The sequence below is a fragment of the Giraffa tippelskirchi genome, chromosome 5 (genome assembly GCF_054371585.1).
Source record: "Giraffa tippelskirchi isolate mGirTip1 chromosome 5, T2T-mGirTip1v1.2.pri, whole genome shotgun sequence".
Taxonomy (NCBI): domain Eukaryota; kingdom Metazoa; phylum Chordata; class Mammalia; order Artiodactyla; family Giraffidae; genus Giraffa; species Giraffa tippelskirchi.
Window position 1 is genome coordinate 98,338,063 of NC_137279.1, and position 27,734 is coordinate 98,365,796.

A 27,734-nucleotide genomic window follows, 5' to 3' on the forward strand; every position below is an offset into this window, starting at 1 on the left:
CCTAATCTCTTCATAACTGAAATTTTCCATCTGAAAGCTGCTGTTTTTAGGTAAATTGAATAATCAAAATGATGAGAGTTTAAAGGGTAAACTTGTATTCATGTTATTTTGCTGAGTTTGTTCTATTGATCTCTTTTACTGGGGGCTCTTTTTTGTTGGTTTACTGTACCCACTTTGTCTCCAAAACCATAGTGAGAGAGCTGGGGGTGGCACACTTACTTAGATTTTAAATGAAACTGAAATGAAAGTTCACTTCCTCATTGTGGATGCCTCATGTGACAAGTTCCAATTTCTTTTTAAAGTCACTTTAGCTGAAGTCTCACTGCTGCCTTTGAAAACTTTGGAGAGAGCCCACCATCAACATTCTTAGTCTGGGAGCACCTGCTTGTTCTATCAGGTATGTACTGTCTGTTCTTTTTCTCCTACTTGGTCCTTAAACCCTTGGTTGGTGTTTTTAGCTTGCTCTGCCTGCCAGGTTTTACATTGTTTCTTTCAGGAAGTAAACTAAGCAATCATTGTCGTTCAATTTGCCTCTTATTTTTTTGGCTAAAAAGAATCCATTTTTGAAAAGTTTAATGTTGGCTTGAATATCTAAATCCCGAGGCTAACACATAGCTTTCTTTGGACTATAATTTGAAGATTTATATGGTTAAAAAATACAACTGTTGTGAATTAAAAAGAAGTGGAAAAGAAAGTAGAATCCAGTTTGAGGGAGTTAGTCACTGAATTTCTGTTACAGTCTCTTTGTATTAAATATAGAAGTGACATTTTCAAAAGTAGTTAATGCTTCTTTTGAAGCAGATATTTTGATTTTTAGGGATAAAAAGGTAAAATGATCCAAGGATGTGAAAGTAGTACATAGAAGTTGTCTTTTAACTACCAATGAAGGTTGTGGATATTTGAATAGACCAGTTAAGAACAGCTTGTGTATTCAAAAATTACCAAGATAAACTGATTTTTCAAAGGTTTGCCTTCTTCTTAAATATTATTAATATTTTGGAACAGAGAAAAGAGGCTTTCCCTTGATTAGATTTGTTGTCAAATCCTGTAAAGTCCTTGCTTCCTTCATCTCCACATCCTCCCAAATATGGATGTAAATTTGGTTTACCAGATATCAGGAATTTTTTGAAAATCAAAATGCTGTTTAGAATTGGGAGTGGCATTTCAGACAAAAACCTGCAGTTACTCCCTGTCACTATATAATCCAGAAAGTTTCCTGCATGGTTCTGATTTGTAACATTCTGTCTCTTTGACAGACTCGGCATTGCTTCTTGTTGTTGAGAAAAAAGTACGGTCACATTAGATGCAGCTAATATCGAGTCTTCCTATGTCATCTTTCCTTTAACAGAATGAAATGGCTAGTGTGGGCACTCCTGCTGTACTCCTCTGCAATGGCACAAGTGCACAGAGATGCCACTCTGGATCATCACTGGGATCTCTGGAAGAAAACCTATGGGAAACAATACAAAGAAAAGGTAGGTTGGCTGCCATTTGAGAAATTTGCTTTTACTCAAGTACCCTACATGTTCTTAAAAATATATATATTTATTTATTTGACTGCATCAGATTTTGGGGCTTCCCAGGTGGCTCAGATGGTAAAGAATGCACCTACAAAGCAGGAGACCCGGGTTCAATTCCTGGGTTAGGAAGATCCCTTGGAGAAGGGAATGGCAACTCATTCCAGTATTCTTGCCTGGAAAATTCCATGGATATAGTATAGGAGCCTGGCAGGCTACAGTTAATGGGGTCACAAAGAATCGGACACGACTGAATGACTATCACCAGGCCTTACTTGCAGAATGTGAACTCTTAGTTGCAGCATGTGTGATCTAGTTCTCTGACTAGGGATCGAACTCTGCCCCCACTGTGCTGGGAGCATGGAATCTTCACCATTGGGCCATCAGGGAAGTCCCTCCCCTACATATTTTGACAAGCAGTGTCTTCAATAAGTGTTACACGCTCATTTTCTTGCCAGATTCTGTTCTTGGCACTAGAATTTCATCAGGAAACAAAAATTTCCTGTTTTTAGGGCACTTATATTCTAAAAGGAGAGATAGGAAAGAAGTAAATAAATAAGCAGATATATAATGGAGATGAGTTTGAGCAAACTCAGGGAGATAGTGAAGGACAAGGAAGCCTGGCATGCTGCAGTACATGGGAACGCACAGAGTTGGACATGACTTAGCCACTGAACAACAATAATATGATGCAAACAGTGGAAAAAAATAAAGCAAGACCTAGGGGGTTGGAGGAGGGTCTTGGGTGATGGCTGTGAGGCGTTGGGAGTGATTATCTTACATATTTGACAGTATGGTCAGGAAAGGCCTCACATGGGAAGGTCCTGGGAAAGAGTGCACGTTTGAGGAACCAAAAGACCTGTCTTCAGTCCCTGGCTCAGAGAAGCGCTGGCAGATGTTATTTCTTGACTCTCACTTCCCACTTTGTACTTTTGTCTTTATTTCAAAACATACTTCTTGATTGAGTTTAATACTTAACCCTGGTGCTTCAAATAACTAAGTCCTAAAACTATGATGATCTAGTCGCTAAGTCGTATCCGACTCTTGTGACCCAATGGACTATAGCCTGCCAGGCTCCTCTGTCCATGGGATTCTCCAGGCAAGAATACTGGAGTGGGTTGCCATTTCCTTCTCCAGCTAAAACTATAATATATGAGTTTGTAAGCAAGGATTATGTATAAATTTATTTATTTGATGTATGATTTTTGTATGAAAATGCCCTGAGTTGTTTTCTTAGTAGTGATAATTTCACCCTTACCCATTCCCCTTTATGGGTGAGGGTGAAAATTTCAGGCCTCTAATTTCCATGTTAACCAGAGTTAGATGTGCAATTAGCACTACTATCTGTTTAAATGAATGTTATCTTACTTTTTTAATGATTCTAGTCCATCAGGAGGAGTGAAAGCGACTTTTGATTAGTATACCACTATTAAAATCTATCTCACAGTTCTCCTCTTTTTTTTTCCTTTCCTATACTTCATTAAATTTATCTTTATTTTATTTTTCACTCTAGTGGTTTGGAAGTATATCTGTATATGTCTTTTACTAGGATAACAGTAAAGTCTTGCTTGAAGGCAGAAGGACTGCTTAGACTTTCTACCTAGAACCAGCACTTAGACCTGGGTTCTAACACTCAATGAAATGAGACAGAAAACAGTTGTTGCTGACTGCTCATTGGGCTATGGCTTGTTGTAAACTATGGCCTTGTGGGTGGAGGTGAGGGTCAGCGATTCTAAGAGGCACCATGTATATTGCATTCTATGTAAATTAAGCTCCTGGCGGACAAGAAAATCAATAGCCTGAATATGAATTTATGCTGGATAAGATTAAGATAATAGGACCAAAGTTATTTTTAAAAGTATGAATAATGGAATGACATCTACATGAATGAAAAAGATATTGTGAGACACATTAGAAATCCAATTAGAAACCTTAGAAATGAAAAAATAGAGTCATTGAAATAAGAACTCAATAAAAGGGGTAAACTCCAAACTGTGAAGAGCTGGATAGAATCAGATCTGGAAGATAGTACTGAGGCATTCAACAAGAAGGCAGCACACAAAAATAAAATGGAAAAACTATGAAAATGCAGGTAAAAGAGATGAAAGAAAGTTTGAGGCTCCAAATACATCTGATGGAATGATGATGCAGAAGCAATATTTGAAGAGATACTGGTTGAGAATTTTCCAGATATGGAAAAAAGAATATTCCTGAATCCTCTAGTCGAAAGTGCTTTCCAGTCAAAAATACTACACAGAGGAAAATAAAGAAACCCATACCCACAAACATGTAGTGAAGCTGCAAAATATCAAAGAGAAAAAGAAAATCATATAAGTTACCAAAGTTAGAAACATTACAACAATTAGACTGACAACAGACCTCTAATCTACAATATTAGATACCAGAAGGCAATTCAGAAATACCTTCAAATAACTGAAGAAAAACAGCTATAAATTTATAATCAGACTAAACTATTTTTCAAGAGTGAGGGTAGGGACTTCCCTGGTGGTCCAGCGGCTAAGACTCCCTGCTCCCAATGCAGGGGGCTCCGGTTTGATCCCTGGTCAGGGAACTGGATCCCACATGCCACAAGTAAAGATCTCGCATGCTGTAACAAAGATCCTGCAGGATCTTCTAAGACCTAAGACAGAGTGCAGCTAAATAAATAAATAATCAATTATATATATATATATTTTTAAAAAACATGTTTTAAAAGGCCTATAATGATTGAGTTTACCACTTAAAAAGAATATACTTCAACAAATTGCAATTTCTAAAAAAAAAAAAACTTTCTAGCATATTGAGGAAGTTCCTTGTACATATCTAAAATGATATTAATCACCAAGAGAACAATTAAGAGGAAGAGTTAAGATTGGTGTGCAATTTTTCCCAGTTCAGTTCAGTTCAGTTATGTCCGACTCTTTGCGACCCCATGAACCGCAGCACGCCAGTCCTCCCTGTCCATCACCAACTCCCGGAGTCCACCCAAACCCATATCTATTGAGTCGGTGATGCTGTGCAACCATCCCAGTTACTTTTATTTATTCATATTCATTTATTTGCATGCTCCCAGACAGATCCACATTTAATGCAATGCTTCATAATACGTATATTTTCATTATTGAACACATTTGTGCAGGATTCAGTATAATGACATTTCTTTTTTATTTTAGAATGAGGAAGTAGCACGGCGTCTCATCTGGGAAAAGAATCTAAAAACTGTTATGCTTCACAATCTGGAGCATTCAATGGGAATGCATTCATATGATCTAGGCATGAACCACCTGGGAGACATGGTAGGTAAATTATAAATAATCCTACATTCATCTTTGGGTAAACTGGATTTCTGTCTCCCCAAAGGCAATTTGAAGGTAAACAACAAAGGAATGTTTTATATATATATGAACATAAAATTAGAAAATAGAATTTAGGGACATAAGAATTTGCAGATTCCTTATTGATCTACACTGTGACCACTTTCCTTGATAAATCCCTTCTTTAGGGGAATATTTTAAACTCACAGACCACAGTTAATTTTACTTTTATTAATTCTAGAGAATATTGCCTAAAGACTACTCACAACAGTTTAGAATATGTTACCATACTTATGTAAATCTAAACTGATAATTTAATATGGTCCAACTGCTTTCTTAATGGGGGAGTGTGGGTATTAATATAACCTTTCATTAATTAGTAGATTCTGCTCTATCTTACAAAAAATTTCCACTGTGGCCAAAATTAAGAATTATGGTAACCCTTAGAAGGGAACACCCTAAGTGGATTAAATGCAGGAATCTTTTACAGTTCTTTCTCATAAGCAAAACCAGTTTAGTCCACTTTTTAGAGAACCCTTCTTATAAAATTCTGCCATGCTTTGAAAGAAAAATATACCTCTCTGTAACTTCTGGTTTTTTATCTTTTCTTCTTCTCCTTCCCAATGTCTGACTGGGATGCTAACAGCAAAGTGTAGGACTAAAGAGACCTGGATAATTCACCTACCAGATAGTTACCAATGTTAGTCACAACTACCACTAGTTTTTCTCAGTTGTTAAATATATTCACAGTTATAATTTTCAAGATATTGACCAGAAGGATATAAGTTAAAGGGCATATGTGTATATCTTTGTAGACCAGTGAAGAAGTGATATCTTTGATGAGTTCCTTGAGAGTTCCCAGCCAATGGCCAAGAAATGTCACTTACAAGTCAAACCCTAATCAGAAATTGCCTGATTCTCTGGACTGGAGAGAGAAGGGGTGTGTTACTGAAGTGAAATACCAGGTGAGTATTATCATCTTAGGCCTCTGTACCTCAGGTAGAGGTCTCTCTTCCTTAAATACTTAGTCTAGCTATATCATTTAGCAGTGAATCTCATAGTCCTTTAGGTTACTTTCTAAATATGTTTGCTATTCTTATCTTCCCAACTACACTGTGACCTTCTGAAGGGCCTGGACCACACATCATACTTTTTTTATTTCCCATCGTGCTGAGAATACCAACAGTTAGAGTCATATTTGACTAAGCAAAAAACTGTGAACTTAGCAAATAGGTCTTTAAGAAAGACTTTTAGTGTTCATACTATCCATCAACTGCACTGGACCCTCCACCAGTCAGTTACTTGAGAAATAGTATCATATGTGTGAGACAATTTCAATCAAAAAGTTTATTCCTCCATCACACTTAGGAATTTCAGGATTGATGGAGAGGAAGTAACTAAAGCTAAATGTGACCTGTAAATTGTACCAGTCAAGTTAGTTCTTGACTAGGCTTACATTGCTAAGATAAGAAATATGGGCTACATAAATGTGTTCCTGTATTTTTGTATTTCCTTTAATTTTCTTGTAAAAAAAAAAAAAAAGCTACAAAAATCCTGAATTAATTAGAGATAACTAAGGATAAAAGGTTTCCTAGGTGGTGGTGCTAGTGGTAAAGAACCTGCCTGCCAATACAGGAGACACAAGAGACGTGCGTTCAATCCCTAGGTTGGAAAGATCCCCTGTAGATGAGCATGGCAATCCACTTCAGTATTCTTGCCTGGAGAATCCCATGGACAGAGGAGCCTTGCAGGCTACAGTCCATAGGGTTGCAAAGAGTCAGACACAACTGAAGTGACTTAGCACACAAGGATGATATATATATATCACCTTGGAGATCAGGATAAGGGAGAAGAATCAATGCCCTGCAAAGCTGCCCCAAGCCTGTGACCAAAGAAAAATATAAAAATTAGGAAATGAATGATACTGCTAATCTCATAATTCTTTTCCATCTAAATATTTTTCTTTCAACTAGTTTTGAGTTTCTTAGTGGAATTCTTTAAAAGTTTGAGAAGACCCAATAACTACTCATGTAAGTGTTCACTATAAATATTAATAATTTAATGAGCTCCTTAACAGACTGGTTCCAAATAGGAAAAGGAGTACGTCAAGGCTGTATATTGTCACCCTGCTTATTTAACTTATATGCAGAGTCCATCATGAGAAACGCTGGGCTGGAAGAAACACAAACTGGAATCAAGATTGCTGGGAGAAATATCAATAACCTCAGATATGCAGATGACACCACCCTTATGGCAGAAAAGGAAGAACTAAAGAGCCTCTTGATGAAAGTGAAAGAGGAGAGTGAAAAAGTTGGCTTAAAGCTCAACGTTCAGAAAACTAAGATCATGGTATCTGGTCCCATCACTTCATGGGAAATAGATGGGGAAACAGTGGAAACAGTGTCAGACTTTATTTTTCTGGGCTCCAAAATCACTGCAGATGGTGATTGCAGCTATGAAATTAAAAGACACTTACTCCTTGGAAGGAAGGTTATGGCCAACCTAGATAGCATATTTAAAATCAGAGACATTACTTTGCCAACAAAAGTCCATCTAGTCAAGGCTATGGTTTTTCCAGTGGTCATGTATGGATGTGAGAGTTGGACGGTGAAGAAAGCTGATCGCCGAAGAATTGATGCTTTTGAGCTGTGGTGTTGGAGAAGACTCTTGAGAGTCCCTTGGACTGCAAGGAGATCCAATCAATCCATCCTAAAGGAGATCAATCCTGGGTATTCATTGGAGGGACTGATGCTGAAGCTGAAACTCCAATACTTTGGCCACCTCATGCGAAGAGTTGACTTATTGGAAAAGACCCTAATGCTGGGTAGGATTGAGGGCAGGAGGAGAAAGGGACAACAGAGGATGAGATGGTTGGATGCCATCACCAACTCGATGGACATGGGTTTGAGTAGACTCCGGGAGTTGGTGATGGACAGAGAAGCCTGGCGAGCTGCAATTCATGGGGTCGCAAAGAGTCGGACACGACTGAGTGACTGAACTGAACTGAACTTTCTCTGAGTGTATGCATTTCAACAGGTGATTTTACTTTAACCAAAAGCAGACTGAACTTGCTTCCTTCTAATAGTCAGCCAAGTGAAATGAGAGGAGAGGGAGTGCAGTTATGATGTGGCTCGGGCCCCTCTGCACCTTTTTAAATTAAAGCAGCTTTGTGTTTTTCTATTTATGCTTCCCAGTAAAATAATTTATGATCAAAAAAATTCTAAAGCTAAAAATGTTCAAAAAATGCTTGTTTTATCTTTCAGGCAGCATTTGGCAGGAGGAAGGCGGTTTTAGGTCAAGGGAATCATCCTAGTTCCTCTCAAAAATCCATTTACTGTTGGCACCTATCTCCCCTATTATGGGGTGAAAATAGCTGGTATTTGATACATGCTCAGTAAATACTGTTTCTTAACATATTTGAATATGGCAATTATGCTGTGAGGTCAGCCATTCATAAATATTTATTAAAGTTAGACCTTGTTCCAGAGAACAATCAAGTGTTTGATCTTCATTGCCATGGTCTAAGGGGAGGGGAAACGGTAGAGGGGAAGCTCTTCCTGGAACTGATGAAAGTGCTGACATGTTGGGAGTTGCCCAGTTTGCATTATGGAAGCCATCCTTACTGACTATGATTGCCCTTGTGACTTTGTCTCTGTTGTAGGGTGCTTGTGGTGCTTGTTGGGCTTTCAGTGCTGTGGGAGCCCTGGAAGCACAAGTGAAGCTGAAAACAGGAAAGCTGGTGTCTCTGAGTGCACAGAACCTGGTGGATTGCTCAACTGTGAAATATGGGAATAAAGGCTGCAATGGCGGCTTCATGACAGAGGCTTTCCAATATATCATTGACAACAATGGCATCGATTCAGAAGCTTCCTATCCCTACAAAGCCATGGTGTGCCTGCAAGTTAACTTTTTGTGCTGCCCCTTGACCTTATGTTATCCCTCCAACTCACTGTACTAAACTTATCACCAAGCCAAGTGCTTGAGAAGCACTGCTGCATGGTATGTGTATGTCTGTGTGTGTGTGTGTGTGTGTGAGAGAGAGAGAGAGAGAGAAGGAGAACGAACCTCAATCAAGATTTCTTAAATTCTCAAGAGTTCTCTTTCTTATGCAGCAGCCTTCTTAATTTATCAGTGGCACAATAATTTAAAACAAGCAGGCGGAATTAATGCTTAAAAATGGATTTTCAGCAAATCTTCCTTAAAATTCTTTGTATATCTGCCTGGTGTTTAAACTTTTTGTCCTGCAAACTCCTGTGCTCAACCTTATTCTCAGATCATCAACCACACAATTCTTCTACCTTACTAAAAAGCTAAATAACGCTCTCTTCCTCCTCCAAGTCTCACCATACGTTTTGTTAAATGATATGACAGAAAATTTAGAAAAGATTAAAATATCACTCAAGCCCTCCTACCTTAACCACTGTTATTTTGGTTTATTTCTTTCAAGTTCTTTTTCCTATAAGGCATTTTTAAAACCTAGTTGTATACACAACAAACATGAATTTGCAACTTACCCTTTCTCACTTGAGATATGTTATTTTTAAGCCAATATTTGGGCTTCCCTGGTGGCTTAGTGGTAAAGAATCTGCCTGTCAGTGCAGGAGACATGGGTTCAGGAAGATCCCCTGGAGGAGGGAAAGGCAACCCACTCCAGTATTCTTGCCTGGGAAATCCCATGGACAGAGGAGCCTGGCCACCTACAATCCATGGGGTCGCAAAAGAGTCAGCCACGACTTAGCAACCAATCAAACCAATATCAAACCAATCTGCAGATCATTTTGCAGGCATTATACCATCAAAAAGATTTTAAAGCTCTAGTCTAGAGTCTTAATGTATTATTTCTGTAACAATCCACCTAGAGTCTGAGAGACTTTACCCTGGCAACTTCTGTACACATGAAGATGTTCACAATTTAAAGCAATAGAATAGTTCTACATTTCCTCTGTTACTGGTGAAATGTAGAGCTATTAGGATTTGGAAGATTTTATATTTCTTTTTTTAAAAACAAGAAAGACCCTTAGATACCTGAAAGGACAAATGAGAAAAGAAAACATATTTGCAATCCAGACTTAGGATACTGTCAATTTATAAAGGAAGTTGAAGTCCACTTCTTTATCTGACTTATCCTTTCCCCACAGGATGGAAGGTGCCAGTACAATGTAAAAAATCGAGCTGCCACGTGTTCAAGGTATATTGAACTTCCCTTCGGCAGTGAAGAGGCCTTAAAAGAAGCCGTGGCCAATAAAGGACCAGTGTCTGTTGCTATAGATGCGCGCCATCCTTCTTTCTTCCTCTACAAAACTGGTAAAAACCCAGACATTACCTTCGTGCTTTATACTGCCCTCGCACTGGAGGAAAGAATGTCCTCCTTCCCCATCACTCTGCCTCTGAATGCTTAGATTAGGTTAAATGGAACCCTCCATCTCATTTCACTTCATATACATATTTTTACACTCAGTTCTAATTAGTAAAGTAATACTTGAAAAAATTTACTAAGACTGCATGCCAGGTCCTATGCTAAATTCTTTCTGCACATTATCGCATTTAATCCCCACGTGTGCTTGGTTGCTCAGTCGTGTCCGACTCTTTGCGATCCCATGAACTATAGCCTGCCAGGCTCCTCTGTCCTTGGAATTTTCCAGGCCAGAATGCTGGAGGAAGGTGCCATTTCCTCCAACAGGGGATCTTCCTGACCCAGGGATTGAACTTGTATCTCTTGCGTCTCCTGTATTGGCAGGCGGATTGTTTACCACTAGTACCACTTGGGAAGCCCCTTAATCTTTATAATAACCATATTTTACAGATGAAAAAACAAATCTTAGACAGGTTAACCTACCTAAAGTCATACAGTCTGCAGGTGGTCAGCTGGGATGGGAAACCATGCTGCCTGAGTCCAGAGCCTGAGTGCCTAGCCTCCGGGTCCACAGTGGAATGTAGGTGCAGCACAGCAGAGTACAGGGAGGCTGCCACTAAGCACAGAACATCATATTAAACAAACTAGAAGGTTATCATCTTGTTTTAAAGCTTCACCTTAAAGATCATTTAATTCAGTAAAGGATGAAAATGCATAACAATTTAAGAATATATACAAAGAAATACAACAATATAAGTTAAAAAAAAATTTGGGGTCTTCCCCGATGGTCCAGTGGTTAAGAATCTTCCTTGCCATGCAGAAGACATGGGTTTGATCCCTAGTGGGGGAATTAAGATCACACATGTCGTGGAGCAACTAAGCCAGTGAACCACAACTAGAGAGTCTGTGCACCCCAGCAAAAGATCCCATGTGCCACAACTGGGACACAACGCAGCCAAATAAATAATTTTTTTTTTAATTGAAAAAAGGTGGCAGTTCATCAAAGGAGCTTTCTGAGGGAACTGTGATTAACTTGATGCCAAACTTTGTGAAACCAAAAAGCAAACAATAGAAAAACCCAATTGTGACAACTATAGCTTGATGGCAAAGAATCATGAACTCTAAAATAGTTTAAACATGGGAGTATATGTTCCTCACATATATCCAAAACAGGCTAATAAGATAGTGTCACACACCACTTACTCTTTTTCTTTACCCATATGTTATTCTCAGGTGTCTACGATGACCCCTCCTGTACTCAGACTGTGAATCATGGTGTACTAGTGGTTGGCTATGGTACCCTTAATGGGAAAGACTACTGGCTTGTGAAAAACAGGTAATGTACTCATACTTTAATGTATATTTAATTAAAATTGGCATCTGGACACAGGCACTTCTCTGTATCTTAATTTCTTCAAAGTTAATATGTCCAGGGAACCCAGTACCCTCCCCACCATTTTGTTCCTTCTCAGAACTTCCCATCTCACTCAAAGGCAACACAACACAACATAGTTACCCTGTTAGATACTATGAATTTGTCTTAGATCCTCCAGAACTAATCAAGCAATACGTCAAATTAATTTTATGTCATGTCTGTTCTTGATCCTGCTTCCTCTCCACTTCTTCTATTTATTGCTCTAGTTCAGGCATCTCTTGCCTGGACTATCCCTGTATCCCAGCTAGAAAGTTAGCCGATCTCCTTTATTTAAAAAAAATTTTTTTGATTAAAAATTATTTTGTACAATTTTTAAAAGTTACTTTCCATTTATAGTTTTTACAAAATATCAGCTACATTCCCCAGTTTGGGTAACACATCCTTGAGTCTATCTTACACCCAATAGTTAGTACCACCCACTTCCCCACACCCTCTCTGGGAACCACTGCTTTGTTCTCAATATCTGTGAATCTACTTCTTTTATGTTATACTCATTTGTTTATTGTATTTTTTAGATTACACATATAAGTGATATCATATAGTATTTATTTTTCTCTAACTTATTTCATTTAGCATAATGTCCTCCAAATCTACCCATGTTGCTGCAAATGATAAAATTTCATTCTTTTTTATGGTTAAGTAGTATTCCATTATACATATATTCTTGATCGCTAAGTTGCTCCAGTCATGTCCCACTCCTTGAGACCCTATGGACTGTAGCCCGCCCAGCTTCTCTGTCCATGGGATTCTCCAGGCAAGAAAACTGGAGTGGGTTACCATTTCCTCCTCCAAGGGACCTTCCCTACCCATGGATCAAACCCATATCTCTTTGGTCTCCTGCATTGGCAAGACAGGTTATTTACTACTAGCACCACATAGGAATCATCTGTTGATGGGCATTTAGGTGGTTTCCATGTCTTGGCAACTGAAAATATGCTGCTATGAATATTGGGGTGCATGTATCTTTTTGAACTAGAGTTTTTGCTTTTTCAGGATTTATACCCAGGTCTCCTTTACTCTTAAATCTGTCCTTTATGCTACTTTCAATCTGGTTTGTCTAGACTATAAGTTTGGAGTTTTATCTCTTAGAACCAGTCAGTGTGAGATGAGTGTTCCCTGGTAGAAAAGACAAGTCATCTATGTTTGGTCCCTACCTATCTGTTAGCCTCAGTTCCTGGTACTTTGTCTCACACTTTTCATTCTAGTTTATTGAAACACACACAGTTATAGTTCTATCCATATCATTTTATCTTCAATATCTTCATATCTTGTTTGTTTTGGTCCCTCTGCCTGCAATATCCCTTTCCCTCACTTGGTTTATTCCTCCTTTTCCTTCAAAACCAGCTTAGTCATTATCTATACCAGAAAGTTTTCCCTAAATCCTTGGGCTGGCAAAATGTCTTTTTTTTTTCTATGCAAATAAAGTGTCCTTTGCATTCTAGAGTATTTTACACAATATATTTAAATTGTTCATTCACCTAACTATCACCCCAGTATTCTGTATATGCCTCTGGGGCAGAGATTATGTTGTGTCTTTGAATTCTTAGCACAGTATGTGGCACCCAACAGCCCTTCAATACATGCATTAGCAGTCTTCTCCAACACCACAATTCAAAAGCATCAATTCTTTAGCGCTCAGCTTTCTTTATGGTACAACTCTCACATCCATACATGACTAGTGGAAAAACCATGGCTTTGACTAGACAGACCTTTGTTGGCAAAGTAATATCTCTGCTTTTTAATATGCTGTCTCAGTTTGTCAGAGTTTTTCTTTCAAGGAGCAAGTGTCTTTTAATTTCATGGCTGCAGTCACCATCTGCACTGATTTTGGAGCCCAGGAAAATAAGATCTGTCACTGTTTCCATTGTTTCCCCATCTATTTGCCATGAAGTGATGGGACCAGAGGCCATTATCTTAGTTTTTTGAATGTTGACTTTTAAGCCAGATTTTTCACTCTCCTCTTTCACTTTCATCAAGAGGCTCTTTAGTGCCTCTTCACTTTCTGCCGTAAGGGTGGTGTCATCTGCATATCTGAGGTTATTGATACTTCTCCAGGCAATCATGATTCCAACTTGTGCTTCATCCAGCCCAGCATTTTGCATGATGTACTCTGCATTTAAGTTAAATAATTCAACCCCTAGCAGCCCTCAGATCTTTACAGAAAATATATAGTCTACAAATCATAAATAAACAAAAAGATACTTTTCTACCTTTTCCACCTTGTGGCTCACAAAGAAGATAGTCTTTGCATGGCCCTTTGGGAAATAGTTGAAGTGATGACTATCTTGGTTCATTTAAAACCTATTCACAGCACTAATCAGCTTGGGTCCAAACCAGTGATAGCTTTTTAAAATGGAGCAATACTTTCACTTCTATATATCTTATTTACTCCCTACAGTAGGTATGCTAAATTCTCTTTTCTACTGAAGTTTCTTCTCAAAGATCATACATCTTTTAGAGTTTTAATTCAAAACCTCTTCTCAGCACTTGCTAATTTAATAAGCATTTACTAGGCATCTTACAATGAGAGACAGTATCTAGGCCATGGAAATACAAAAATTAGTAAGAAATTATCCAATTCTGTAAGGGCTCACAGCCCACTTTCGTTGTTTAGAACAACGAAATACAATACATCATGATATAATATGTTTGGATTTTAGAATAAGCTCAAGGGAAAATTATTCTCTATTTTTAGTAATACATTGCCATCTTCAGATTATCAAAACCTTGGTATCATCTTGTGCTCTTCCTTCTCTCCCTAAATCCACACAGCCCTGTTCTTCAGGCCTCTGAATCACACTTTGTATGGGTTTTCTTTTCCTTTACTAATGACATTATCTAATTCAGATTCTGTTCTCACTCAGCTGTGGAAATATCTTCTTAAAATATATATCATCCAAACCTATGGTCAAAATTCTAAATAGTCTACCATTTTCATCAAAATAAAGTCTAAACTTCTGGCCAGTCATTCAAGGGTCTCCACTAAGTGACTTCAAACATAGCCTTCTAGACGTTTCTTCCACTATATTTTCATGTACCCATACTCACACTCTGGCCACAGTGAACCACTTTCTCATCATTCCCTAAATGTAGAAACACTTAGCTATTTCTAATTTGTTACTTATGCCATTTCATCTTTCTGAAATGCCCTTAAAGCCCACTGCTGCCTATAGAAACCTCACTGTCTGTGGTCAAATGGGCACCCTCATACATTCTGGTGGAAGGATTGTAAAATTTTTACAATCCTTCTTGAAAGCAATTTGATAATATGAATCAAGAACTTTCTAACTGTTCATATTCTTCATCCAATTATTTCCATTTCTTGGAATGTATATGAGGAAAATAATCCTGAATTTGGGGAAAACTGAATACCTGATTTATGTAAATGTAGCATTCTTTTCTTTAATAGTGAAAACTAGTAAGCAACCAGAAATACTTAAAAATAGGCAGTATTAAATAAATTATGATATAATCAGCCCATGTATTAGAAATTATATTTATTGAGATCATTATCAATAACTGAATAAAATACTTGGAATGTATGTTTAAATGGAAAAATACATATAAATACAATATTTATATTCAGTATAAGTATTAAGTTTATAGCTCATTTCTCTAAAAAATATAGTATATTAAGGACCAGAAAGATTATACCAAACATTAATCATGGTTGTCTTGGGGACTTCCCTGGCAGTCCAGTGAGTTAAGACTCCATGCTTCCCCTACAGGGGATGTGGGTTCCAACCCTGGTCAGGGAACTAAGACCCCACATGCCACAGCACGGCCAAGGAAGAAACTGGGATCCCAAATGCCTTGTGGTACAGCAAAAAATAAAAAGGTTGTCTTTGTCTCCCTTTATGTATTTTTGAAATCATCTTTAACAAACCACTTACTTTTAAAATAAAAAAAAATTAAAATTCTTCAAAACCTACCCTGAATGGTATCTCCTCCATACCCTATTCATTAACTCAGAATTGTTTCTCTAACTTCTAAGCTCTAGCAATGCTTTATGAATTCTATTATAGCATTTAGCAAATTGTACCTTCTGTTATAGCTGTTTCTGAAAATCATGCTCCATTTGCTAAAATATAAACTCCTCAGTGGTAGAATAGTCTCTTGCTCCTGTTTAAATCTTCATTTCATACATTGATTCAACAAACATATATTGAGCACCTACCATGCTCCAAGTATAGTGTTAGACAATGAAAAATACAGCCTTTCTCTATCATCCTTCAAGAATTTTTTGGGGGGTGGGGGCTTCCCTGATAGTTGGTAAAGAATCCCCCTACAGTGCCGGAGACACCAGTTCGATTCTTGGCTTGGGAAAATTCCCCTGGAGAAGAGAAAGGCTACCCACTCCAGTATTCTGGCCTGGAAAATTCCATGGACTCTAGAGTCTATGGGGTTGCAAAGAGTCAGACATGACTGAGCAACTTTAAAAAATTAAAAATATCCTTCAAGATACTCATGCTTTAAAACGTAGAGTCAAGGAAACAGGCAGATACAGGTGACCATCCCAATAGAATGTAATAAATGCTAAGATGGGGGTATGCATCCATTGCAGTGGAAGCAAAGAAGAGTACCTGGCCTAGCCTGGGGAGTCTGGGAAGGCCTTTTAGCCAGATTATTTGACTGAATCTTGAAGGAGGAGAAAGAAATAGCCAGACGAAGAAGGGTCATCAGAACAGAGGAAGGTAAATGTGCCAAAATCCAGAACTGAGAGAAAGTAAATGAGTTGAGAGAACTGCAGCCTGTTGGAAAGAGATGTGAGATAGGAAGGGAAAAAGTTATGAACAACCGCAGCAATTGCTGGCCCAACAAAGACAAATTGGACATACTCATGAATTCCAGGCTCCGCAGAGGTTGACTCAAACAAAGCCCTCTTAATATCATCAAACTTGTTCTTAATGCTGTCCTGAAAGGTTATTTTCTATGTGATTTCCAATGATACCAAGTTAACCTTCAGTAAAAGAATGTGGAGTCTTCCTTTAATTGGCCTCTTCTTTTTTTTTATCTTCCTTTTGTTTCTACTTAATCTTTTTTGTATGTATATAACACTGTTCTATGTCCCTGAATTTTTCTCTCTTTCTGGACATGAGTATTTAGCTCCTTTTTGTAATACAGTATAGCATAATAAATAAAAGCATTAACTTTGAAGTCATGGAGACCTTACTTAGAATCCTAGCTCCTTTACTGTCTGTGTGACCTTAGGCAGGTTATTTAACATCTTATTTAATATCTTGAATAAATTTCAGTTTTCCCATTTGTAAAATGGGAATAATAGTCTCAAGATTACTGTAAGGATTAAACAAGATAATGTATGTAAAACACTTATCACATAGTATCTGGCACAGAATATGTATAATAAATCATAGTTATTATTTTTTTATTATTCCTCCTTTAAATCTCTATTAAGAGAATATGGTCTGATATAGAAAACTATGCCCTCAGCAATATCCCAATTATAAGTTTTACAGAATGCTTTCATAATTTCTAGCAATATAGGTAAATGACTTAATACCAAAACATACTTGAGTAAAAATTATTTTATGGGAGCCAAAATAATGCAAAATACCTGTTATAAACCCTCTGATGGCTTGACTGAATCCAGGAATAAAACTAAAGCATATAAGTGAAGAATGATGCACTACATATTTCTTCAGGGACATCTCCCTAAGTATTAGGCACTAGAGATTTTTGAGGTTAAACTACCTAAGAAGATCCTTGTTATTTGGATAGTCTATGTTGCCAATGATGGGCAGATCTATAAATTTAGAAAGCTAGCTGAACTAGAGATACAACTGCTATGGACTTAGAAAAATTTAGGAGCCTGACAAGGACACATTTGTCAGACTGCCTGCAAGATAGACCAAGATTGTCTTTGCAAAAAAAGGGAGGAGTTTTATTTAATATGCAGATCAATGAGAAATGAAGGCTCCACAGTTGTTGGGCATAAGACAACTTTGACCTGAGGAAAAAATTAAAGGTATTAATTATGTGCCCAATAGATCTTTAAACACACACGTATTCACATACACACACTCATGTAAACATACACACCAAAAACTAAGTACCCAGGATATCTTGAAGCAATACCTGGTGACCTCTCTAAGATAAACAGTTGTGAAATAGATGGGCCTCTAGATAATGCAGTAAATTGATGGAGTGGGTTGGGGGTGGGTACAGAAATGACTCCTCTTTATCCTTAAGTTATTAAAATATAAGCTAGAAAAAAAATACTCCATTTTCCCTCACTGAAAACTTGTCTGATCTTTCAAGAGATCCTGACTTTTAATGTAGAGTTAGGGTACATGTTTTACATGAAACATTATAAGAATCTATATTAAATTCATACATACTGCCTCTTCTCAATGTAATCAAAGGCTGAAATAAGATTTAAAAAGAAAAAAGTTATAACCTAGTGATTTTTCTTAGAAATTTCTATATAAAGAGATTAAGAATGTGCTTATTGATTTATAACCCAAGACAGGTATTTATTACACCACTTCAGTGAAATCACTCTTGCCCAGATTGCCACTCACCTCCATCTTGCCTCATTAAACAGTTTTTAAGTCTCATCTTACCTGCCCTCTTAACATTTGATGTATAATTTCTCTCTCCATTCTGAAACACTTTATTTAACTTCCAGAGGACCGCATTCTTCTGGCTTTCCTCCTACTCTACTCCACAGTCTCTTGAGTTCCTTAGTTCCTTTTTTTATTTCTTACTTCTAAACATTAGACCTCAGTTCCCCATCTCTCTCAGCTCACTCCTTAGGTGATCTCATTTAGTCTCATGGTTTTAAACATCATATATGTGCTGAGGACTCTTACCTTTATAACTTGAATGTTAGACTCCATGTCCAGCTGTCTACCATTTGACCTCTCCACCTGTGTGTCTCTAGGCCTCTTTAATTTAACATGTTCAAAATAGAACTCTTGACTCCCAGCTACTGCCCCAATTTCTTCCATCTTGGTAAATGCCAACAGCATTTACTCCAGGCCAAAACATTAGAGCCATCTTTTCTTTCTTCATATGATACCCTACATCTAATTTATCAGCAAATCCTGTCATTTCTACCATCACTGCTAAGTTGCTTCAGTCGTGTCCGACTCTATGCGACCCCATAGACAGCAGCCCACCAGGCTCCCCGTCCCTGGGATTCTCCAGGCAAGAACACTGGAGTGGGTTGCCGTTTCCTTCTCCAATGCATGAAAGTGAAAAGTGAAAGTGAAGTCGCTCAGTCTTGTCTGACTCTTCGTGACCCCATGGACTGCAGCCTACCAGGCTCCTCTGTCCATGGGATTTTCCTGGCAAGAGTACTGGAGTGGGGTGCCGTCACTAAATTACCCCAAATCTTATTACTTCTCAATACCTCTACTGTTACCACTCTAGTTCAAGCCATTGCGCATCTCTCTTGGTCTACTGCAATAATCTCCCAACTGATAGTCAGTTTCCCTCTCTTTTACCTATAGTCAATCCTCTACACAGTAGCCAGAATGATCTTTTTTAAATAAAAAAACAGATTTTAGTATTCTTCTACTGTAACCCCTCTCATGGCTTCCTTCACACTCAGAATAAAACCCATGATAAGTAAAGCATGACATTTGGTCTCACCCTGCCTCTCCAACCACCTCTCCAACTGCTTTCTCCTCTCTCACTCAGCTTTGGGTACATTAGACTTGTTGCTGTTTCTCAGAAATACCAACATTATTCCCAGCTCTTTTCCCAGGTCTTTACATCACTTATACCTTCACTTTAGTTAGGTCTTTGCTCAAATATTTCCTCAGATAAGCATCCTCTGACTATACTATCTAAAATGTAGCCCTGGGGAATTCCACAGCAGCCCAGTGGTTAGGACTCGGTGCTTTCACTGCTGGCCCATGTTTGATACCTGGCCAGGGAACTAAGGTCTTGCAAGCTATGTGGCACAGCCAAAGAATAAAATAAAAATAAAATATAGTCCTGACTCCCAACACCCTGCATCCCTTTACCATTTATTTTTCTTTATACTGAAAGAAGGTGACAGTTTTAGTTGCTCAGTCATGTCCAATTCTTTGGAACCCTATGGACTATATAGCCCACCAGACTCCTCTGTCGATGGAATTCTGTAGGCAAGAATACTGGAGTAGGTAGCCATTCCCTTCTCTAGGTTCTTTATAGTACTTATATCATATTACATATTTCTTTGGTTATTGTATGTTTCCCCTGTAGAAAGTGTATAGGCTTTAAAAAGACTGTCTACATTGTTTACTTCCATAATCCTAATGTGTAGAGTAGGGTCTGGCACAGCCTAGAAAGTTCAAGGCTGTAATTTGTTAGAAAGGAAATTGGCATATATTTTAGAAGGAATTTCTGATAAGTTAGTGTCTATAATATAATATAATATAATATATAATATGCAGGGAGAAAGTAAAGGGACCAAACACCCTGTTTTGTTGCCAACTAAGACTTTTCCCAGGCCACAAGACTTTATTATTTTTTAAGTGCTATTTCTTTATTATTATTTATTTTATTTTTGGCTGTGCTGGGTCTTCGTTGCTTTACGTGGGCTCTCTCTACTTGCAGTGAGTGAAGGCTGGTCTTCGTTGCGGTATGCAGGGTTCTCACTGCAGTGCCTTCTCTTGTGGAGCACAGGCTCTAGGGCACCTGAGCTTTAGTAGTTGCAGCACACAGGCTTAGTTGCTCTACAGCATGTGGAATATTCCAAGACCGGGGATCAAACCCATGTCCCCTGCATTGGTCAGTGGATTCTTATCACTGCACCACCAGGGAAGTCCATAGGACTTTATTTTTAAAACCAGGACAATCCTAGGCAAAATGGAACTGTTAGTCACCCTAGGAAAAGTACTACATATTTTTAAAGGGGGTGGACTCCCCTTTGAGTCCAATCAGATGGACTTACACTTGGATAAAAACAAAAATAGCCATCTCTACTTGTTGAGCATTTACTACAGACACTGTGCAAGCACTTTAAATACATTTTATCATTTAATTTCTAACGTAATCTATGAGATAGGCATTTTATCCCCATAACACAGATAGGAAGATATCAGGAGATACTGAGAGAATTAAGAAACTTGCCCAAAGTTGAACAGTTTGAGTGAAAGTTCTATAGAGTTAGTAAAAGTAAACAACTTGGTAAGGACTGGAATGAACATTTGGAACTGATCTTGCACAGTTCTGAAGGCAAGAATTTGTCCTCAAATATTTATCTAGCTTGAGGTTTTTAATCAGTTGTATTTTTAAAAGCAGAGTTAGCAGTGCTCAGCCAAAAAGAGGTCTGGGATGTTCTACAAAGTTGGGTCAGTTGACCTTCTCTGGGACTGAGACTGAATTGGATTGGATATTGAATAGGGTCTGGGATATTGAATGGGATCAGGGATTGCTCGATCTCACTGACTAAGTTCATATAACTAGTCATAAGAGCCTCCACTCAACTTTCATTACCAGAACTTAGGTCTAAACTCAGTTTATCTAAAAATTTTACCTATTTTTTAGGCAGTAAAAAGACTCTGGATGTTCTGGTTTGAATTTCATTCCCTATACTACCTCACTCACAGGAAGAATGTAGAAAAAAGGATAGTTTAAAAGTTAGTGTAGGCTTTGGCATAAAAGCCTAGGTTTGAACCCTTGCTTTACAATTAACCACCTGCATGACTTTGGGCAAGCCACTTTACCTCTGCTTGTTTTTTTCTTTAGTAAAAATAAGATAATACCTACCTCATAGGATGATGATTAAATGAGGTAATATATGTTAAGCTACTTAGCATAGGGTAAGTGCTCAGTAAGTGGTGGCTATTGACACTAATAATAGCTTAGCCAGAATTTATTATTGCTTTTGCTTATCGAACTGGATACTGAAAAACCTGCATCCATTGATGAGAGGAGACAGTGGAGTTTGGATTTTATTCTCAAGGTGTTAGGGAGGCATTCAAGAATTTTAAACGGGAATGGCAATAAATGAAAGGAATCAAAAAAGGAGCCCAGTGAGTTCTCTGGAGGTCCAGTGGTTAGGACTTGGTGTTTTCACTGCAGGGCCCTGGTTGAATCCCTGATCAGAGATCTAAGATCCTCCAAGCCATGTGTATGATGTGGGTGCTCAGTCGCTTAGACGTGTCCAACTCTTTGGGACCGTTTGGACTGTAGCCCTCCAGGCTCCTCTGTCCATGGGATTTCACAGGCAAGAATACTGGAGTGGGTTGCCATTTCCTACTCCAGAGGATCTTCCTGACCCAGGGATCAAACCTGTGTCCCCTGCATTTCCTGCTTTGGCAGGCAAATTCTTTACCACTGAGCCACCAGAGAAGCCTGTGGTGAGGCAAAAAAAAAAAAAAAAAAAGCCCATAAGAGAGTTTAAGAAAGAGTGATCAGAGAGAGAAGAGAAAATCAGGATACAGTAGTATTTTAAAGCCAAGAGGGAAGTGAGGTGAGAGTAGTGAAAGTGAAAATCACAGTTGTGTCCTACTCTTTGTGACCCCATAGACTATAGAGTCCATGGAATTCTCTAGGCCAGAATACTGGAGTGGGTAGCCTTTCCCTTCTCCAGGGGATCTTCCCAACCCAGGAATCGAACCCAGGTCTCCCGCATTGCAGGTGGATTCCTTACCACCTGAGCCACAAGGGAAGCCTTAAGTGAGAGTAGACAACTGTGTTAAATGGTAGGAGAGAGAGAGAAATAATACCTGAAGATTGTCCAGTGAATGGCTGATACATAGAACATTTAAGGCCTATTGAAAAACAGCTACTTTAAATTATGCCACTTGTCTTTTTCCAATAAGCCAGCATGTCTTAGTTTCTCCACTGCAGGCAAAAACACAACCTTCCTTTGAGTCCTGAGCAAAAATTTGCAACAACTTCCCTTTACCTAGGGAGTTAAACAAGTTCCTCAGTCTGCTGTTCTATGATCTGTACAACATGGCCCCAAACCAATCTTCTATCTTTTTTTCCCACTGGTTTCCTAAGGACGTTTAATTTTCCTTTCAACTGAATTTCTTACTGCTCTTCAAATAAAATCACAATATTTTATGCTCTTATTTGTATGCTAGTTATAGCACAATTCATACCGAGTATGAATCCTGCCTCATATTATAATTATCTGTATAATTGTAACTATATAATTATAAAATCTCAGAATAATAAAGAACCTCACAAGTCATTTCTCTTGCTAGGATTTTGTCAACTTTTTCACTAGTATGTGAAAAAGGGAGAAAAAAATTTTGGTGAATCTTTCATAAATCTAAATTTATTTGATTCAAAGGACTGTCCTTAGATTAGAGATTATGTCCCCTTAAGTTTTGCTTTTGGTGTTAAAATTTCCTTTCTTTTACAATATGATGGTGATAATAAAGAGTTTTTCTTTTTAATGTCTAGTACTTGCTAACTTAAAAACTGGTAACTTTATGTCAATCTGCAAAAGTTTTTGAAATTCTTAGTCCGTGAAATGTTAAAGTCATGAACCATTGATCTCTTCTAACCCTTATCTGACTCATAAATTCCCTCTCAGCAACATCTCTAACAAGTTATGTAAACCTCTGATTGAACACTTCCAGTGCCAGGGAGCTCATCTCCTCCCAAGGTAGCATATTCCATTTTTTTTACAGCTTTAACTGTGAACAAGTCTTAGCTCCACTTCAAAAAGGTGTTTGAGAGCTACTCTTTTAGAGAACCCTTGTCCTATGCCTTTTCCCTAGTGGTCTCTCAAAATATTTCTACCTGACACTCTGAAGAAACTGAAGTTTGATAGGAAATCATCGCCTGTGATCCTATTATACAAAAATACTTCAAGATGGGGCCTTGGAAAATATAATAAAACTCATTCTCTGCAGAAGTAGGAGGATTTATAGGTTTGTGATGAAACATATTATTTTCCTAGGTATTAAATTAGGTATTAATCTATTTATCAATATAGCATTAAAACCTACCAAACCATCCTTTGAAAATTGCCTGAAAGCACTGGGGAAATTATTATATTATGTTGTTCTAATTTTGCTTTATAGGTGCTCTTATATAATCACTTTAGGAGAAAAGGAATCTAAGATTGAAAATTGATAATGCAATTTGATTATATTCGTTTGTAATTTTGTGTTACTTCTTTTTCTAAAGCTGGGGCCTCAACTTTGGTGACCAAGGATATATACGGATGGCAAGAAATAGTAGAAATCACTGTGGGATTGCTAGTTATGCTTCTTACCCAGAAATCTAGAGGACCTCTTTGTTTTATAACAATTCAAGAAAAAATAAACACTTTCTCACAATTTAATTTTACCTGCTGTAACAGTAAAAATAAGTGTGATATGATCAATATATATTTACTGTACTAACAGAAAATATAGTTTGATTCATCTACTTTTTTTAGCTTTGCAGATCTTGGGGAAAAGTTTGCTAAGTAAATTAATAATGTACTATAGATATAATTGTATGAAAGTTAGTCAACTGAGACAATCTGTCATGTTTATCACTCTTATTTGTCCTTTTAAATTCCCTAATATGCTGTTGAAACTTGATGGCATATAGATGCTTAATAAATATATATCTTTTCAACTCTGTATGATTGCCATATACCATTCTCTTTTATTCTTGAGTAACTATTATAATCTGTTATGAGAATATAAATTGTAATATGCTGGTGATGTGCTATGGCAACTTTATGGAAGAAACTATTAGATTATTAATGTCCTGTGATTGTATTTTTGCACATAAAAGGATTCAGTAAATATTTTAAAATCAATGATGTCAAAGAAGACAAATGCTAAGGAGACAATCTATTTTCAAGCACTTTGTAAGAATTATTTTATTGATCAACAATAAATATACTAATTCAAATTATTTTTACCTAGTCATTAGCAATTTGGCCAGTACCTTTTGGGGGCAAAAAGTCAACCTGAATAAATAATCAAGCTGCATTTCTTTAAAATAATCCATTGCTCATATTTTGTCTAATTCAGATTGATATTCCTCACACCTGCTCTAGATTAAGAGACAGTTCCTGAAGAGGTAGCAGGAACTTTAAATTGTCTAAGTTCATGTCTGTGACATGAAAAATGGATGGGATGATGTCATCAGTATATCTTAAACTGAACTGAAAGTAATTTCACTATCTTTGGTTCCCTTGTCACAAAGTACACTTTAAAGAACAAGAATTGCTCACTATAAAAACATGGTAGTAACATATGACTATCATCAAAACTGTAGAAAAACATTGTAGTTAAAAAGTATTTAGTTGACAGCACTTCCCTGGTGATCCAGTGGCTAAGACTCTGAGCTCCCAATGTAGGGGGCCTGGGTTCGATCTCTGGTCAGCAAACTAGGTCTCACATGCCACAAGTAAGACCCTGCCCAGATAAATAAATAAATAAATATTTTCTTTAAGTATTTTTAAATTTTTATTTTGCCCACAATTTTTCAAGTAAATGGAACAAAGACATAGGTTCTTAATCTTTGTCAGTTGATTAAACCTATGGGTACCTTCTCAGAAAAATGTTTTTAAATCCTTAAAATAAAATACATAGGATTACAAAGGATGCTGATTATATTAAAATATAGTTACTAAAATTTTTGAATATGTGCTATAGAAATAAACATGCTTCTTTTAAAATGCATTAAATACCAAGAGCCCATGACTATCTTAAATTTGAAATAGTGACAAATATAAATGATATTTGAAGATATCTGAAAAAAACTGTAATGGGGTATAGAAATACCTGAGTTTTCTTTTGGTGACAGAATTACAAGTATTATTATTACTGTGGTTTATGGACTATGTTCAGAATTGAAGGAAATGCTTTCAGTTAGAGATTACTGAAAATAAAAGTGTCATTTTTTTTCCCCATAAAAATCCACAAATTTTCTGAATTCTATCCATAGATCCTTTAGGAATCTGTGGATCTCAGGTGAAGAACCTCTGAACTAGTAAGTAGAATAGTCAAATATATAACAAAAATCTTTATTGTATATCTAACACAAAGGGGAATTTTCAGCCGTAAGTAATTTTAAACTTACAGAAATAAAGAGCCTTTTTTAAAAAATAAAAAGTTTGCACACAACAAAAGAAAGTTTAAATAAAAAAAGAAATTAAAGAAAAATATTCTGGGAGCTGTATATAGGGTGATTTGAAGAAAATAAAAAGAATAGTAGCTAGAAAATACTATAGTAAGTATACATGTGTGGTGATAAAAGTGAAAGTGAAAGTCGCTTAGTCGTGCCCGACTGTGACTCCATGGACTGTCCTTTGAATTCTCCAGGCCAGAATACTACATTGGGTAGCCTTTCCCTTCTCCAGGGGATCTTCCCAACCCAGGGATCGAACCCAGGTTTCCTGCATTGCAGGTGGATTCTTTACCAGCTGAGCTACGAGGGAAGCCTGTGGTGATAAAACCCTGGACAAATTTAGTAACTGTGAAAAAAGGAAAAAATTAGAAACAAATTGAGAACAAAGAGCACAACTAGGATTTAACTGGATAATAAAGGTAAAGAAACAAGAGGATTTAAACATTCCAGAACTAGGAATCCACTGAACAATGCCATTAAAAACATATAAGAAAGGGACTCCCCAGTGGCTCAGTGGTAAAGAATCCACCTACCAATGCAGGAGACAAGGGTTTGATCCCTCGTCCAAGATGATCCCACATGCCACGGAGCAACAAACCCCATGTGCCGCAACTACTGAGCTGCCTCCAGAGCCCAGAAATCAAAACTACTGAGCCCATGTGCTGCAACCACTGAATCCCCTGCAGAGGGCCATGCTCTGCAACAAGAGAAGCCACCACAATAAGAAGCTGGCACACCACAAGGAAGAGTAGTCCCCACTCATGCAACTAGAGAAAAGCCTGTATGGCAACGAAGATTCAGCACAACCAAAAATAAATAAATAAAAATTATTTTTAAAAATATAAGAAAAATATGAAGACTGACATTATTTCTTTGAAAAGAATTATCCTTTTCTTACTCTTCTCTAGATGACAATCTTGTTGATGCTTCATATACACATTTACACTCTATCTTTAAAAACACTCTATGGTTAAAAACAAAAATGAAAGCAGCCCTTAAGTGATACAGCTATTCAAGATGAATCAATGTATCTTTGCTGATGCCTCCCACCCCACTACCAATCTTCAATTCATCCTCCTACCAGCCAGAGTGAGCCTCTGAACATACAAATTAGATAATATCATTTCCAATTGTAATCATTCAATATCTCTCGTTACACCTGAAACAAGGCACAAATTTCTTAACGCGGACTATTCAATTCTGCATATCCTGGCTTTCTTTTCTCATCTGGAGACAGTTTTATGTATTTGCTATGCTTTTATCATAGTGGCCTTCCTTCAGTTTCTGAAGCACTTTCTACTTTAGGGCCTTTGCAAGTATTATTTTCTCTGCCCAAAATACTTCTCCATACCCCTTTTCTGGTTGTAACTCAAAAGACATTTCCTCAGAGAGATTTTCCATGACCCTCCTTCCTATCTAAATTAAGCTTCTCTGCGCTTGACTTTCTCATTGAATTCAGTGTTTTTCTGCCGTAACACTTACATCAAATTGTAGTTATGTATATATTGATATATGTTTATTCATATAACATCTCTCTCCTTCATTAGATTGTAAGGTCAAGGAGAGCAGAAATCATGACACTTTGTACCTAGACCTTAGCATAGTACCTGCCTTAAAGTAGTCAGTCACTATTTGTTGAAAGAAAGAATGAATGAGTGATGAATGAATACAAAAGAATGACTGGCACATTTTAAGTGTTAGAAGTAAAAATATGCCCTAGTTCCTTCACAATAATGAATTCCAACACTTTGAGAAACTATTTTAGAACTCTTGTTAAAAATTTAAAGAATCCATTATTCAAAACTTAATTTAATGTTTAGTAGAGCTAATACCGGAGAAGGCAATGGCACCCCACTCCAGTACTCTTGCCTGGAAAATCCCATGGACGGAGGAGCCTGGTAGGCTACAGTCCATGGGGTCGCTAAGAGTCGGACACGACTGAGCGGCTTCACTTTCACTTTTCCCTTTCATGCACTGGAGAAAGAAATGGCAACCCACTCCAGTATTCTTGCCTGGAGAATCCTAGGGACGGCGGAGCCTGGTGAGCTGCCGTCTATGGGGTTGCA

General features: G+C 37.5%; 1 protein-coding gene across 1 annotated transcript; it reads left to right on the forward strand.

Annotated features, from left to right (window-relative positions):
* Positions 1–275: 275 nt before the first annotated feature.
* On the forward strand, positions 276–24,167 carry CTSS (cathepsin S). The gene is made up of 8 exons (XM_081487753.1): positions 276–397; positions 1,349–1,475; positions 4,691–4,813; positions 5,647–5,796; positions 8,493–8,720; positions 9,970–10,135; positions 11,418–11,520; positions 23,725–24,167. The coding sequence occupies exons 2-8, from the start codon at positions 1,350–1,352 to the stop codon at positions 23,822–23,824; spliced, it is 996 nt and encodes a 331-aa protein (XP_081343879.1). The 5' UTR covers positions 276–397; position 1,349; the 3' UTR covers positions 23,825–24,167.
* The last annotated feature ends 3,567 nt before the right edge of the window (positions 24,168–27,734 follow it).

Coding starts and splice junctions, on each gene's coding strand:
- CTSS (XM_081487753.1), top strand. CDS start 1,350: ATGAAATGGCTAGTGTGGGCACTCCTGCTGTACTCCTCTGCAATGGCA. Junction 1,476..4,690: donor GGAAACAATACAAAGAAAAG/GTAGGTTGGCTG, acceptor TTTTTATTTTAG/AATGAGGAAGTAGCACGGCG. Junction 11,521..23,724: donor TACTGGCTTGTGAAAAACAG/GTAATGTACTCA, acceptor CTTTTTCTAAAG/CTGGGGCCTCAACTTTGGTG.